The 13,973-nt window shown below is 34.4% G+C and overlaps 4 protein-coding genes and 1 non-coding gene across 12 annotated transcripts; 3 read left to right on the top strand and 2 right to left on the bottom strand.

Moving 5' to 3' along the window:
* The first annotated feature begins 57 nt into the window (after window positions 1-57).
* LOC104705796 (small ribosomal subunit protein uS4z) lies at window positions 58-1,446 on the top strand. Its single transcript, XM_010421876.2, has 3 exons — window positions 58-135; window positions 412-793; window positions 1,077-1,446. Exons 1-3 carry the CDS (start codon window positions 108-110, stop codon window positions 1,261-1,263), a joined length of 597 nt encoding a protein of 198 aa, XP_010420178.1. The 5' UTR covers window positions 58-107; the 3' UTR covers window positions 1,264-1,446.
* Window positions 1,447-3,884: 2,438 nt separating this feature from the next.
* Window positions 3,885-4,883, top strand: LOC104705795 (uncharacterized). Its single transcript, XM_010421874.3, has 2 exons — window positions 3,885-4,570; window positions 4,667-4,883. Exon 1 carries the CDS (start codon window positions 4,179-4,181, stop codon window positions 4,548-4,550), a length of 372 nt encoding a protein of 123 aa, XP_010420176.1. The 5' UTR covers window positions 3,885-4,178; the 3' UTR covers window positions 4,551-4,570; window positions 4,667-4,883.
* A 776-nt stretch (window positions 4,884-5,659) lies between these two features.
* On the bottom strand, window positions 5,660-7,793 carry LOC104705794 (peroxidase 56-like). Its single transcript, XM_010421873.3, has 4 exons — window positions 7,385-7,793; window positions 7,099-7,284; window positions 6,531-6,696; window positions 5,660-6,147 (listed from the first exon to the last, which is right to left on the bottom strand). Exons 1-4 carry the CDS (start codon window positions 7,613-7,615, stop codon window positions 5,738-5,740), a joined length of 993 nt encoding a protein of 330 aa, XP_010420175.2. The 5' UTR covers window positions 7,616-7,793; the 3' UTR covers window positions 5,660-5,737.
* A 1,211-nt stretch (window positions 7,794-9,004) lies between these two features.
* LOC104705792 (tyrosyl-DNA phosphodiesterase 1-like) lies at window positions 9,005-12,894 on the top strand. Of its 8 annotated transcripts, none has more exons than XM_010421872.3 (16): window positions 9,005-9,266; window positions 9,362-9,416; window positions 9,510-9,689; window positions 9,784-9,975; window positions 10,063-10,209; window positions 10,289-10,349; window positions 10,503-10,579; window positions 10,661-11,014; window positions 11,095-11,229; window positions 11,312-11,461; window positions 11,543-11,646; window positions 11,728-11,781; window positions 11,870-11,960; window positions 12,048-12,131; window positions 12,211-12,352; window positions 12,440-12,894. In XM_010421872.3, the coding sequence occupies exons 2-16, from the start codon at window positions 9,402-9,404 to the stop codon at window positions 12,505-12,507; spliced, it is 1,854 nt and encodes a 617-aa protein (XP_010420174.2). In that variant the 5' UTR covers window positions 9,005-9,266; window positions 9,362-9,401; the 3' UTR covers window positions 12,508-12,894. The 8 variants fall into 8 exon arrangements, 3 of the variants coding, with proteins under 3 accessions (XP_010420174.2, XP_010420172.2, XP_010420173.2); XR_015564509.1 differs by having other exon boundaries at window positions 9,067-9,266; window positions 11,728-11,787; XR_015564512.1 differs by having other exon boundaries at window positions 9,125-9,266; window positions 11,385-11,461; window positions 11,728-11,787; window positions 12,440-12,685.
* TRNAV-CAC (transfer RNA valine (anticodon CAC)) lies at window positions 9,032-9,105 on the bottom strand. The gene has a single exon. It is a non-coding gene; the product is annotated as a tRNA-Val (tRNA).
* Window positions 12,895-13,973: the final 1,079 nt, after the last annotated feature.

Here is a 13,973-nt window from a genome sequence, read left to right as displayed (position 1 = left end):
GTTAGGGTTTTAAGAAAATCCTATAAAACGCCTCATTCGTCTCCTTCATTGCTCTCTGCGTGCCCTAGTTATTCAGATCGCCGATTTTGCAGTAAGGAGACGAAGATATGGTGCACGTTTGCTACTACCGCAACTGTAAGCTTTCTTCTTCGTTCCTTTCTCGTCTAGATTACTTCTCATTTCCGTTTCGATCTCCGCAGTCATCAAACTTAACTGTTAGATTAGGGATTATCTGAGGTTTTTGATCACACGCCCTGTGTAGTGTTGTTATATAGATATGTGAATCTGAGCTGTTGATTCTGTATTATTCATTTTGTGTTATGAACCAGTCTCAGATTTAAAAGCTTTGGAGATCTTAACCTTGTTGCTGATAAATTTTGGTTTGATTGTTTGTTGTTTTTGGTTGAATAGATGGAAAGACCTTCAAGGGACCTCGTCGTCCTTACGAGAAGGAGCGTCTTGACTCTGAATTGAAGCTCGTTGGTGAGTATGGTCTCCGTAACAAGCGTGAGCTCTGGAGAGTGCAGTACGCTCTTAGCCGTATCCGTAATGCTGCTAGGGATCTTCTTACCCTTGATGAGAAGAATCCAAAGAGGATCTTCGAAGGTGAGGCTCTACTACGTAGGATGAACCGTTATGGTCTTCTTGATGAGAGCCAGAACAAGCTCGATTACGTCTTGGCCTTGACTGTTGAGAACTTTCTTGAACGTCGTCTTCAGACTATTGTGTTCAAGTCTGGTATGGCTAAGTCTATCCATCACTCTCGTGTCCTGATCAGGCAGAGGCATATCAGGTATTTGGCTTCTTCTATTCATTTCATTTGTTTCTCTGATGTTATTTGTCTTGTCAAATGGATCTGAATTGTGACTGATGAGTTGTTTTGTGAAATGATCTGACAACCATTTTTGTTCACACTTCCAAGCCTGTTCTGACTTATAATAGTCTTGATTGGTTTATAAATTTTGATCTTCTCACAATTTGCTCTTGTTTGACTGGTTAAACCATGCCTTGTGTTATAATGTCTTGGTTTGATTGTGATTACTCATCCTGGTTTTGTTTCTTTGCTTTTGATCTAGGGTTGGAAAGCAATTGGTGAACATTCCATCATTCATGGTGAGACTTGATTCACAGAAGCACATCGACTTTGCTCTGACCAGTCCCTTCGGTGGTGGTCGTCCAGGAAGAGTGAAGAGAAGGAACGAGAAGTCTGCATCCAAGAAAGCCTCAGGTGGTGGTGACGCTGACGGTGATGATGAAGAGTAAATCTAAAAGTCGCGCCGTTTTAGCTATGAAGCAATCTGCTTTTTGATGTTCTGTAGTATGCAAAACTTTGTTGTTCGTTTTTCAGAGGATTGTTTTATGGTTTCGTTTTATTTTTACTCGCGGAGATTGCTGAACCTTTTGGGTTATCTATTTCTCACAATTTATCTTTAAAAGTTTTGTCTACTTCTTGCTTAACCTATACTTACATAGACGCCAAAAGCTTTGAAAAGCCGTCTCTTTGGTTGTGCAAAAAAAATTTGGTCATCTTTATCAAAGATTTGCAAATGAATAGTGATCCATTTACTTAAGCCCAAGTTTATAATTTCGGCCCATTTGCTTTGCATTATTAGTATTTCCTTTAGCCTTTTTTAACTGACTCTAATTTTTTAAGTCGATTTTTAATTTATTCTCTTGAAAGTTTAGTGATTTCACCGTCAGTGATTATACAATTTTAGTGAGATATCACACTACCATTTGTTTCCCGACACTCGGTATCATAGTAACACACGTGTTATGCGAGCCACGTGGAAACCATCTTGCCATAGTAAAACTATTTTGTTTATACAGAAAAGATTCAAGCAACGGTCGGCTGTTCCGACACGTTAATGAAGAAAAATAGTAGTATGAGTATTAATATTTCATTAATCCCTCGATGCGAGACATAAGACAACCAAATCAATCCCATTTTCACACGTAGACTTTGAAATCGACTTTTACAATGATTTTTGGGAAATTTAATTTAAAAAGACATTTTTTTTTGAATTTGTTCTATTATGCTTTTTAACGTTTAATTTGCTATTATGTCTAAATTATCTTTTAAAAAAATGAAACTAATTTTTAAACAATTTTAAAATTTCAATTCTCTAAAAATAAATTCTAGAAATAAGAAAGAGATTACCATAAAGTGTTTTTGATGAAAATATGGTGTTTTAACATTCAAAAAAAATTATTCTGCAACATTTAGAATATATTTTCTACTAATTGTATATATTCTGAAGATATTAGATTATAAATTCTACAAACTATACATGTTCTAAATAATGTAGATTAAAAATTCTACGCACTCTACTTGTTCTGAAAACTTTAGAATAAATATATCTTCTAAAAGTTTTAGAAGTTGGATTTTGTATGTGTTCTATAGAAACTAGAATATATATTCTACACATAACTCTATATTCTACAAATTTTAGAATTTGTTTTCATCACTTTATACATATTCTACCGAAGTCAGAATATGAAATCTACATTTTATCATGTGTTCTACGAAAATTAGAACACTAATTTTACACTTTAATCTATGTTCTTCATAATTTAGAAAGTATATTCTACAATTATGTTAATAAGGAAACTGTATCCTAAATTAAAGGAAACAAAATATTTACGTAATCCCGAAATTATGCAAATCATATATATTCTTAAGATTACGTTCTAACATGTTTAGAAAACGTGTTCTGAAAACATTATTAATCGATTTGGTTAAAGGTTTTTCATCATTTTCCTACGCTTGTCAACCTAAATTTTATGTTCTTTCATTCAAAAGTTCATTTTGCAGTATGTTGTAAATATATGTAACATGTGGTATATGGAGATGAATCGGCCAAAATGAATGGAAAATTATAGTTGATGAAGAAAAACGTGGGAGACTTCGATTTTTGCCGGTGGGAGAAGCTACTGGAGAGAGAGTTATGTCGATATCGAGAGAGAGTTATGTCGAAAGAGTAAAAAATGAGAAATTTTATTAAAAATGAAGTATTTTTTGATTAAATTTAGGAAATATACAAAATAAAAATTAAGAAAAAGGCAATTTTGATTTTTTTTCTGCAATTAAGGATATAATTGAGTTTTTGCTGTATAGTAAAACCTACTATACCAAACATAAAAAAAAGAATATAATGGGACAAATTCAAGAAAAAAACGTCTTTTTAAATCAAATTTCCCATGATTTTTTTTTCTTCTCCTGGTTCTACATTACTATGCTTGATTTGGAAAATCTGCCCGATGGAGATGTGAATCTTGTAATTTTTGTACATTTTATATCACCAAATCATTCGACCATCATAATTCCATTATTGTTTAAATAAGAAAACTATAGTTTTATATTAGTTACATCTCCACGAAAAAAGATTGAAAGGTTATAGTACAAATTATGTTTGAGTAGACGTTTGGCCGGTATAAAACCTTTTCAAATGCTTAAAGTGGATTTCAAAATTTTCTCTGTTTTTGACTCTCCATCTACGCAAAGAACAAAATTGTTCAGATTTGGCTACAATTAATAAAAGTTTATGTAACACACTTGTTGTCAGAAAAAAATCTAGAAAACATAACTAAATCAATGAAATAATATAATACACTACAAGAAAATATCTGATATGAATAAATAAAATATCCAAAAAACATAAGAAATAATTATAACCTTTATATCTGTACAAAAAAAAAAACATAACATGGATCTTTGATTATTGTTGTATTATAAAAAAACAAAAAACAAAATCTAAATTCAGATTTTTATTTTTGGTGGGGATGACGTGGCAATAATCCTTTGGAAGTTTTACTGAAAGAAGATGCCGAACAAAACGGCGCCGGATTTGGACGTTTTCCAGATCCGATATCCTCTTCTTCCACACGTCTCATCACACCGGTCAAACAACAACAAACACAGAGAGAGAGATAGAACCGTTCCACGTGGCAAAATATCCATGGTTGTTAATCTCTTATAGTGACGTCATCAACACCGACACGTCAAACAGTAACCGTTTTAGTTTAACTTAAAAAGATGATCTCTCTGTGTCTGTCTGTGCCACTACTGTATATATAAATATAAAGAGCTCCGTTTCACATGTCTCTCACACTTCACATTAAAAAAAATTTCAAAATTTCGAAATTCGAATTCACAAATCTCTCTCTTTATATAGACGATGATGATGACGAGAGGAGGAGGAGAAGGTGAATCGTGGTCTGAGATGGAGGCGATGATAGCTAGGAAGATGGTTGAGGAGGAGGTTGAAACAGAGAGCAGTGGTTCGTCGGAAACTGAGACTGAGTCTCCTAGATCCGTGGGACGTTGGATCACGGCTAAGGAGAGAGTTATTCATAGCCAGGTTTTGAAGATCAGGGAAGAGGATCTCTGCGTTCTCGTCGAAGACAAAGTGATGATGACGAATCCAGAGGAGGATCATCGACGATATATACGTCCACGTCGTTTTAATCTGTTACTGATCACGCGGCAGAACCTGCCTTGTTCTCCTCTTAGTGGTAAAGTGAGATCTTCAGTTAACGCTGTTCAGTGATTGGTTCCTATATATCAAAGGTACGTATGTGTATCTTTTTTATGTATTGAGCTTAGTTTTTTTTTTTTTTTTTTTGGTTTTGATCTTTTTCTTTTTTTTTTTTTTGTGTTGTGCAGGCGATACTATATCCTCTGCGTTTACTTTTTTACTTTCTCTGTTTTGTTTTGTTTTCTGGTAGATCCTTTAAGAGAGTGTCTTTTTCTGTTTTTCTTTTTAATCTGGTCAAGTGTCATGTGTATATAAAACCGTGAATGTATATATGAATGAGCTCCATCTCCATGAAACTTTATGCTCTGATCACTTTTGTTATAACATATGAATCCCTTTATCAAACTATATAATACATACATAGACTATGTGACTCGACTACTAGAGTATAGAGGTTATCAGGTTAAGTACTAAACAAATCCAAAATAAATGCCACGTCCGAATATGTAGATGTTTTAATATTCAAACATAAAATACTATTTAATATGTAGACATTGAAGATAAGTTCGACTAATTTTGAAAGCTATTTCACTGGTAAAAAATATTCATAATCCTAATAAATGTTGAAACTTTTTTAACTCATTGTTTGCCACTACACGTTCATTACAAAACCACACATATCTATATACAGAGTTTAAATAAGGTAAGCCAACAAAAAAGAATTACAAATCTTATATATGAGATTAAAGCAAACTATTTATTTATGATCTAATAATATTTTTTTGGATTTTGTCACTAGCTATATATCAATGTAAAATAATGTCTAACTACAAAGAAAAATAAACTCCAAAGATGGCAAAAACAAAACTCGACAAATTAAAAGAGTTCGAGACTCTTAGAGCATGATTATCGGACATATTCAATAGAGGCTCTGAACAATAATAAAAATTAAAAATGAAAACAAAATAAAGAGATGAAAAATAATGTTTCTGACCAGAACTATTAAGACACTGAATCTACATTTATTTTCATTTTATTGGTTATATAAATTAAAAAATAATTAAATAAACAAATTCAATTAAAATATTATTAATTAATTTTGTTGACACGCAAGTGACTATATAACCGATAATCATGCTCTTAGTATTGCTCCATAAATAATGGCAGACTTTTCAATAATATGTTTAATTCACGTATTATTTCTTTAGGAAAAAAAACACCAGTAATAATAACACAATCTCACAGAACACATCTATGACTTATTTGTTAACCATTCTGCAATTCTTGCGAATTTGGCCAGCCTTACCTGTTAAAACCCCAATCCGACCCATCTTTACCATAGAGACACCAAAGTCTTTAAAGAATGTAGACCTATCACTTTTCATTTGGTTGAGAAGATAAGACTTTGTTTCTTGATTGTCTAAAAGAGCTGCATCTGATTGAAACAGCCCTCTCCTTTTAGACACAAGCTTGAAGTAGCTTTCATCGAACGTTTTAAAGCTTCCTGGATCCATTTCTAAAGCCGTTGTCGTATCGGTCGGCTTGCATATTTTTCTGAGGCTGGTCGCGTATCCCGTGTCTAAGTTTGGATCACTATCTCCTTTTCCTGTGAAATTGTAGAGCCGGTTTGTGATTTGAGGACAGTGTCCGTTCCCAATTGTATGCCCACCTATCAAAATGTAAATATATACAAATAAGTTGAGAATGATCTTTATTTTTATTATGTTATTATCCTAAGCCAATAATACTAAGACTAATCTACGAAATTAATATGTAGAAGAACAGAGTATTTCAAAATCTGATATTTCAAGCAAGTATGATCGTTTTCAATGTCAATTTTTTTTTTCCTGGAGACTGCTTTTCTAATTTTCAGGTCAATCCTATCAGATGTCAGACAAAACCAATATCTAAGAGCAAGATGTATTGTTCTTTGTTAATGAGTTTTAATATGATATTCTTGTTTGTTCAAAGAACACTGCACTTTAATTATTTTGATGCGCATCATTCAAGTATATTATATGATTTTTCTGGTCTTATAACATATATATATACCTGAAAGCACAACGAGGTCTTTTTTGTTGAGGCCTTTGGAATGGAATTGGGTGATGAGGCTACTGATATTATTAAATGGTGATGGTAGGTTTGATAGGGCCTCACTGATGTTTGAAACCAGACCGTCTCTTCTTCCTGTTTCAACCTCCCACGACGGTCCATTGAGCTGAATATATATTGGTTTGTGTACCATAAAATATATAATGTTAACAATCTAACTTCACCATTTACCAAAAAAAAAAAAAATGTTAAAAATCCAACATATCACATATAATTAGATTGTATGGATTATATTTTCGTTACGATCAGTCAGAAAAGCTCAAACCTAAACCTGAACTACTAGTCTCTTGAGATTTTAAGTCAAGTGCATTTTGTAGCATTTGTTTTTTTTTTTAAAGAAGAGTGCGTACGTCCAACTTAATTTATTTATGGAGTCTATCAGGCCTGATGTCTATAGTCTACAATCGCCATGTACAATTTTTGATAAGCAAATAAGGAGCGAGTAATAAAGATGCAGTGAGCTTGACGAAATAATAACTACCACTTGATACTAAAAGTTTATACTTACCACAACCATCGCATCCCTAGCGACAAGAGCCAATACATCAGAGCAGGAAACAATGCCCGGACACTCCTTTTCTAGAGCTGCCTTGGCATTGTCTATGATCTCAAACCCTCGAAGGAAGAGGTTAGGAATTGCGTTTTTCTCATCTTTTTTGTTCTTTAGATCTAGCAAGACCGACCCTTCGCACCCCTAAAAAAACATGATTCAATCTTAACTAGATGGATAAAGTGCCCAAAAAGACGAAAGTGAGCTCCAAGTGTTAGATCATCAAGATAGAACATTATATTACCCGAACGAAGCAATCGTGGAAGAACATTCTTAGCAAAGGAGCTCCAAGTGTTAGATCCTTCTTCATTGCCTCGAAGACAGACTTCTTGACAATAAGCTCGGCTTTTGGGCATGACATGTCGTAGAACCCAACTTTCAATCCTAGAGCTTTGCTTAGAGCAAATGAAGAGAGCAAGCACGATAGTACTTGAAGGAAGACGAAACAAGAGATAGTCATCTTCAAAGCAGCCATATTGTTATGAGCTTCTCTTTTGATCGATGCTTGATGCTAACTAATTGACATAAAGATTGGTGTTGTTATTTATACTTAAGTACTGTAATAATTAATGTCACGGAAGTTATAAGTACTATAGTTAGTATAAAATAAAAGTGTTCGTGGTTACAACATTGACTTTTAAAGAGCAAGATGTGGAATGTTTTGTAATTTTGTTGAATTATATATAATTGTTTGTGGAGAATAATTATAATTTCTTTATGGCTCTTATCGGCTTGCTTGCTGTATATAATTACTATTTCCACCAGAAAAAGGCTGCCAAATCATTTTAAACAAGGAAAAATAATAATCATGCAGAAACTTAAAGTTTTTTGAACTAGGTAATGTTCAGATATCTTCGTCAATTAGGTATTTAAATGTATAAAAAAAAATAACGAAGTAATGGTAATTTGTCGATAACTACTAACTTGAAACTGACATGTAAACCAAAAACTACAATATTGTAAGTTTTATAACATTTAAAATGTTAACGCAAGCCGTCCATATTTAGTCTATTTAACACGTAGACAAATGGGTGGTAGGTAGGAGAATTAACAATTAACACAATACTGCTTGTGATATTGGGACTTCTAAACTGACAAAGAGACAATGATATTGTAGGAGGAGAAAATAATACATGTTAACATTTGTTTATCATATATATTATCCTTCGACTGTATCGTACAAGCGCTGGACTGAAACTACAAACAGTTTCATATTTGCACTTGATCACATAAATTATTCTCTTGTCGTTTTATATTTGGACTTGATCACATCAATCATTTTGTCGCCGTAAGGCCGTAACAATGTGCATGTTCATCCAGTTCCAGTCACATTCATGTGATTGTAACATTTCAACGTATACGTAGTGCATGGTGTGCGTTGGGGGGAGGTGGACTCAGGACCGTGCTCTACTGCTTCACTCAATCAAACAAGAAGAACTCGCTTACGACATTATATTATATAGAATATTAAGGAGGAAATGTTTTTGTTAACGGTGTTAACGCAGATTCAATTCCAGTTTTTTTTTTTTTAAGAAAGTAGTAGAACGTATGCATATATAAAAATAAAAACCCTAAATGTTTAGATAGAAGGTCTAGTTATCAATTGAGTAATGGCTCTTAAGTAACTCTATTAAAGTAACAATATTTACAAAAATGTTTATTAATCACCGGTAACAAAGGTGTTTCATATATACTTCTTTTTTTTTTTTTTTTTAGCTTGTTAGCGACATGCATTATGTTAGTTCGATTCATGAGACACTCACACAACAACTATCAATAACAAAAATAAATGCTAAACTATATGTTATGGTAGTTCGGATAGCAACATTTGAATTTAAAATTCAGTACGGGCACATGTCAATGCAAGAAAAAGTGAAAAAATAAGAATAAATGTCTGAGCCCGGGTTCGAACCGGGGACCTCTAGTGTGTGAGACTAGCGTGATAACCGACTACACCACCCAGACCTTGTTGGTAATGATTCTCGAATTATAAGTAAATCACAAAACAAAGAGCCATCGAATGATTATGATGCGGTGGTGCATGATTCTCGCCGCCGGCGTGGAGAATCGCTACCGTTACTATGAGTTTGTTGATACATCTTACTTACTTCTCCCGTTCTCCATTGGTACATCCCAAAATTTTCGTGATTTCTTATTTGACCCCATTGAGCGTATTAGCTAGGTTCACTAAAAACGCTGCGTTTTGCTTCTTCTTCCTCAGTTCAGTTCACTCCAACCTCAGGCAGTTGTCTTCTTCTTCAATGGCTCACTCTCAGGTAACTCAGTACAAAACCCTAATTTTCTTGTCATCCAGTTACTGAAAATTTTGGTCTTTCTCTGATTTATTCGTGTGTATATGTTAAAAATAGGTTGCGTATTTGATTCCATTGAAAGCAGATTTAAAGGAAGAAGATTCATCTCCAAGGATAACTTTATCAGAAGGTCCAAACATCATTGGCCGTGGCAACGTTTCAATCGCTGATAAACGTCTCAGCCGTAAACACATCTCCATCACCGTTTCATCGTCTGGCTCAGTGTCCTTGTCTGTGGTAAAATCTATTAACAAACAAACCCCAAAATAAAAGAACCTAACTTTTCATCCAATTCACACTGATCATTGTAAAGTTTGTCTCTTTTGTGTAGGAAGGAACGAATCCGGTGGTTATTAGGTGTTCCGGCGACGGCGAGAGGAAGAAAGTAAAACCCCGTGAAGAGGTTTTAGTAAGTAATGATGATCTTATTGAGTTGATCCCTGGTCATCATTTCTTTAAGCTAGTTTTGCTACCCACTGAAAACAGAGGAAGCCATGAAAGAGCTGCTAAGAAAGCTCGAAAGGTTACTTGGCTTAACTAAAGAATGCATCTTTTTTTTTTTTTGGGGGGTTTCTTTGAGGCTTTGTTTGATGTAATGAAACTGTTTTAGGATGATGCACATGATGATGATGTAGAGGCGATTCGTCGATTTGTTCCACCTAATGAGAAACTACCTTCAACGTTTAGGCTTTTGAGTGTTAATGGATTGCCTGATTGGGCTAATACCTCTTGTGTTTCCATTAATGATGTCATTGAGGTTAGTCTTATGCAAAACAGATTTGTTATTATTTTCTGTTCAGACATCTTTGACTAAAGATATGTTTGTAAAATGACAGGGAGACGTTGTTGCTGCAATCCTATCGAATTATATGGTCGATGTAGACTGGTTGATGTCAGGTGACTTTTCTCATATTTTTTGTTTGTTGAGTTTATCGAAACGATGAGTTCTTTTATTGTACATTCGTGGGAGTACTAAGTTGGTGTTGTTCTATTTTCTGTTGTCTCAAGTCTGTTGACTTAACTCGGTTTACTGCATATATCCTTTTTTAGCTTGCCCCAAACTGGCCAACATTTCTCAGGTTATGGTCATCCATGGAGAAGGTGATGGTAGGCAAGAGTATATACAGGTTTGTTATGACGGTTTGCTGATTACTTTTGATTGATGTCAATGGTAGACTGAAAACTCCACTCTCTGTTTTGTGTATCAGAGGAAGAAGCCAGCTAATTGGAGTCTTCATAAGCCCCGGTTACCTATTTCATTTGGAACACACCATTCCAAGGCTATATTTCTTGTCTATCCTCGAGGTGTGAGAGTTGTTGTACACACAGCAAATCTGATCCATGTTGATTGGAACAACAAGAGCCAAGGTTTGTGGATGCAAGATTTCCCTTGGAAAGATGATGATAATAAAGATCCACCTAAATGTTGTGGATTCGAAGGTGATCTTATCGATTACCTCAATGTGCTTAAGTGGCCTGAGTTTACTGCAAGCTTACCTGGTCGTGGTAATGTGAAGATCAATGCAGCCTTCTTCAAAAAGTTTGATTATTCCAATGCTACGGTACCTTTCTGTTTCTCTAAAACCTTTTGGCTGATTTATGTACTTATTGTTAACTAAGATATCCGAGAAAAAATTTCCAGGTTCGACTAATTGCATCAGTCCCTGGATACCACACTGGTTTAAACTTGAAAAAATGGGGACACATGAAGCTACGGAGTATCCTTCAAGAATGCATTTTCGATAGAGAGTTCCGCAGATCCCCTTTAGTTTATCAGGTAGTGTTCCATTCCAAGTTCGTTTTTGCAATTGTATATTGCTTGCCAAAAAGTCTCCTTTTACAATCTTTTTGTATTGCAGTTTTCTTCACTTGGTTCTTTAGACGAGAAGTGGTTGGCTGAATTTAGAGATTCTTTGTCTTGTGGTATAACAGAGGACAAAACTCCTCTTGGTCCCGGGGATCCGTTGATAATATGGCCTACAGTAGAAGACGTCAGGTGTTCTTTAGAGGTAATCCGAATAAAAGATTTCATATTTCTTAGTATGTCTTACGGATTTTTCTTTAAAAACGTGAAATATCTTCAAACAAAGGGTTATGCTGCTGGCAATGCAATTCCGAGCCCATTGAAGAACGTGGAGAAACCATTCTTAAGAAAATATTGGGCTAAATGGAAAGCGGATCATAGTGCTCGCAGGTAACTTTTAAAAAAACCAAACATTTTTGCAAAACCAAGTTATGTTTTGCTACTCAATTCTGATCCTTTTTAATGTTACAGTCGTGCAATGCCACATATAAAGACGTTCACACGTTACAGCGACCAGAAGCTTGCGTAAAAGTTCATTAAGTCTCAATCTTTTAGTTACTCAGTTAATAAAAAGTGTTATCTTTAGTGATCAGTTTTTGTTTCGCTTCCATAGATGGTTCTTGCTAACCTCATCTAATCTTAGCAAAGCGGCCTGGGGAGCACTTCAGAAAAACAATTCCCAGTTGATGATACGTTCCTACGAGGTAAAATCTCGTGTTTCACCCGAAGTCTTGGATGTCTTATATAACTACTGAGTACTGAACAAATTCCATTGACTATAATATTGTTAGTTGGGCGTCTTGTTTCTATCATCTCCAATAAAAACACAAGTTTGTGACTTTTCGTGCACAGAGGACAATACAAGTACAATGAAGGTAGAGTGCTCTATTCCTAAGCTCGTAATCCCGGACTCAAACTTTGATCTTTCCCCTCTAAATTGTGTTATGTTGGCAGGCAAAACAAGAGACGAAAGACGAGGTGGTAAAGGAGAGGAGTAAGCTAGTGACAATGACCTGGCAAGGAGATAAAGATTCGCCTGAGATAATCTCATTACCAATTCCTTATCAACTACCTCCTAAGCCATACTCACCCGAAGGTTTTTTTCCCAGTCATTTTCCAACAAATATCTCTTCTTTCTTTTGCGGTGTTCTTAACGCATTTTATGGGTGTGGTGATATTTCAGATGTTCCATGGTCATGGGACCGAGGCTACTCGAAGAAGGATGTGTATGGGCAAGTCTGGCCAAGATAGTTAGTTAAAAGCATTAGTAGCTATGACTTGAGACTTGAAAGATTGGCTTTATGGATTTTACTAACTCAATTAATGATTGTCTTTATGGATTCTACTCACTCAGTAATGCTAAGCGATCTCATCAAATAGATGGAAACAAAAAATTCAGTGTGAAACTAGATTGAAACTTGTGGATTAATCCGGATTAGTCCACCAATGGATAGGATAGGACTAGGGTTGATAAAGTTTTCTAGACTGTAAAAGGAAAAGTGGCCTGTCGGCATCACTCTGCCGTACGAACGAGGTTGAAAGGTTAAAAATCTCGTGGGCCAAAAGAGTAGTTTACGAGTTGGCTAAATTTAACTGTTTACATTTGTACTAATTGGATAATTTTTTTTTTCTTGTGACTTATTATTATTCTATATGCTTGCGTATAGGTTTATGTAGTTTATAATGTTAGCATTTTGTTTGCATAAACGGTATAATTCTTATTTATTTGTTTAGTTTGAAGCTTTTTATTAGTTTAGTGGTTTAATTAGGCAATTCAGAGTCTTGTTAAAGTTTTGTAATTCGTTTTGTTATCTCTTAATCTCTACTTACTTTTTTGTTGACACTTTACTATAGTTTGAGGAGATTGAAATTGATTAACCCCTTCACATGTGTTAATGAGCAAGGCATATAGTGTTTTCCACCAGCTCACTAATAAAACCTTCAGATCGACGCTCTTACATCTATATTTGTAGAGTTCAAATATAATTAGCATAAGTGATAAGTACGACGAACTACAAACACAAAATATAGATGCAGAGATTGGAGACATAAGTATATATCATATTATTATGACAGAAGCGTGTCGTTGGTTACAAGAAACCTACGATTTAAATTCGAGACAGAAAAATCAAGAGAATGAAAAAAATATAAAAATAAAAATGAAAGAATTTTTGGTGGTACATATTCGATAGACATTTAGAATACAAACAGACGCAGACAAGCATTCACAGTCAATGTCTACATTTCCAAGAACACATGTGCCTCTCTTTGATGATATTGCCTTTTATCATATCTATGGAAAATTTTGAAGATAGTAAGATTCATAAGTTAATTTCTATAGTATTTGACATGTTACTTTAGTCCTCGAATCTTGACAATTAGCTAATCAAGATTTGGATATATATATATATATATATATATATATATATATATATATTGAGTAAGAACGATCCCTCTTCTATGTTCTGACTATTCACAAGTTGCCACGTAGTAACCAGAACTTTGGATATGCTTTGAGACTTAAGGTAGCACGCAGTAGTTGTGTCTAGAGAATTGATTTATGGTATCCAACATGCTCGTTTATATATTTTCTATTATGGAAGAAGGGAAGGTTCCGAATGATTAAAACTCTTACAGACAACAAGTGTCTGATTAGTTGTGATTAAAGATCAATACATGCCAAGAATTAAAAGCATTTTTTTTTTAATATTCTTAAG

This window comes from Camelina sativa, chromosome 8, assembly GCF_030686135.1.
Source record: "Camelina sativa cultivar CO46 ecotype springtype chromosome 8, ASM3068613v1".
NCBI lineage: Eukaryota > Viridiplantae > Streptophyta > Magnoliopsida > Brassicales > Brassicaceae > Camelina > Camelina sativa.
Note: the sequence above shows the minus strand (reverse complement) of the source record. Positions and strands in the feature narration are given on the sequence as shown.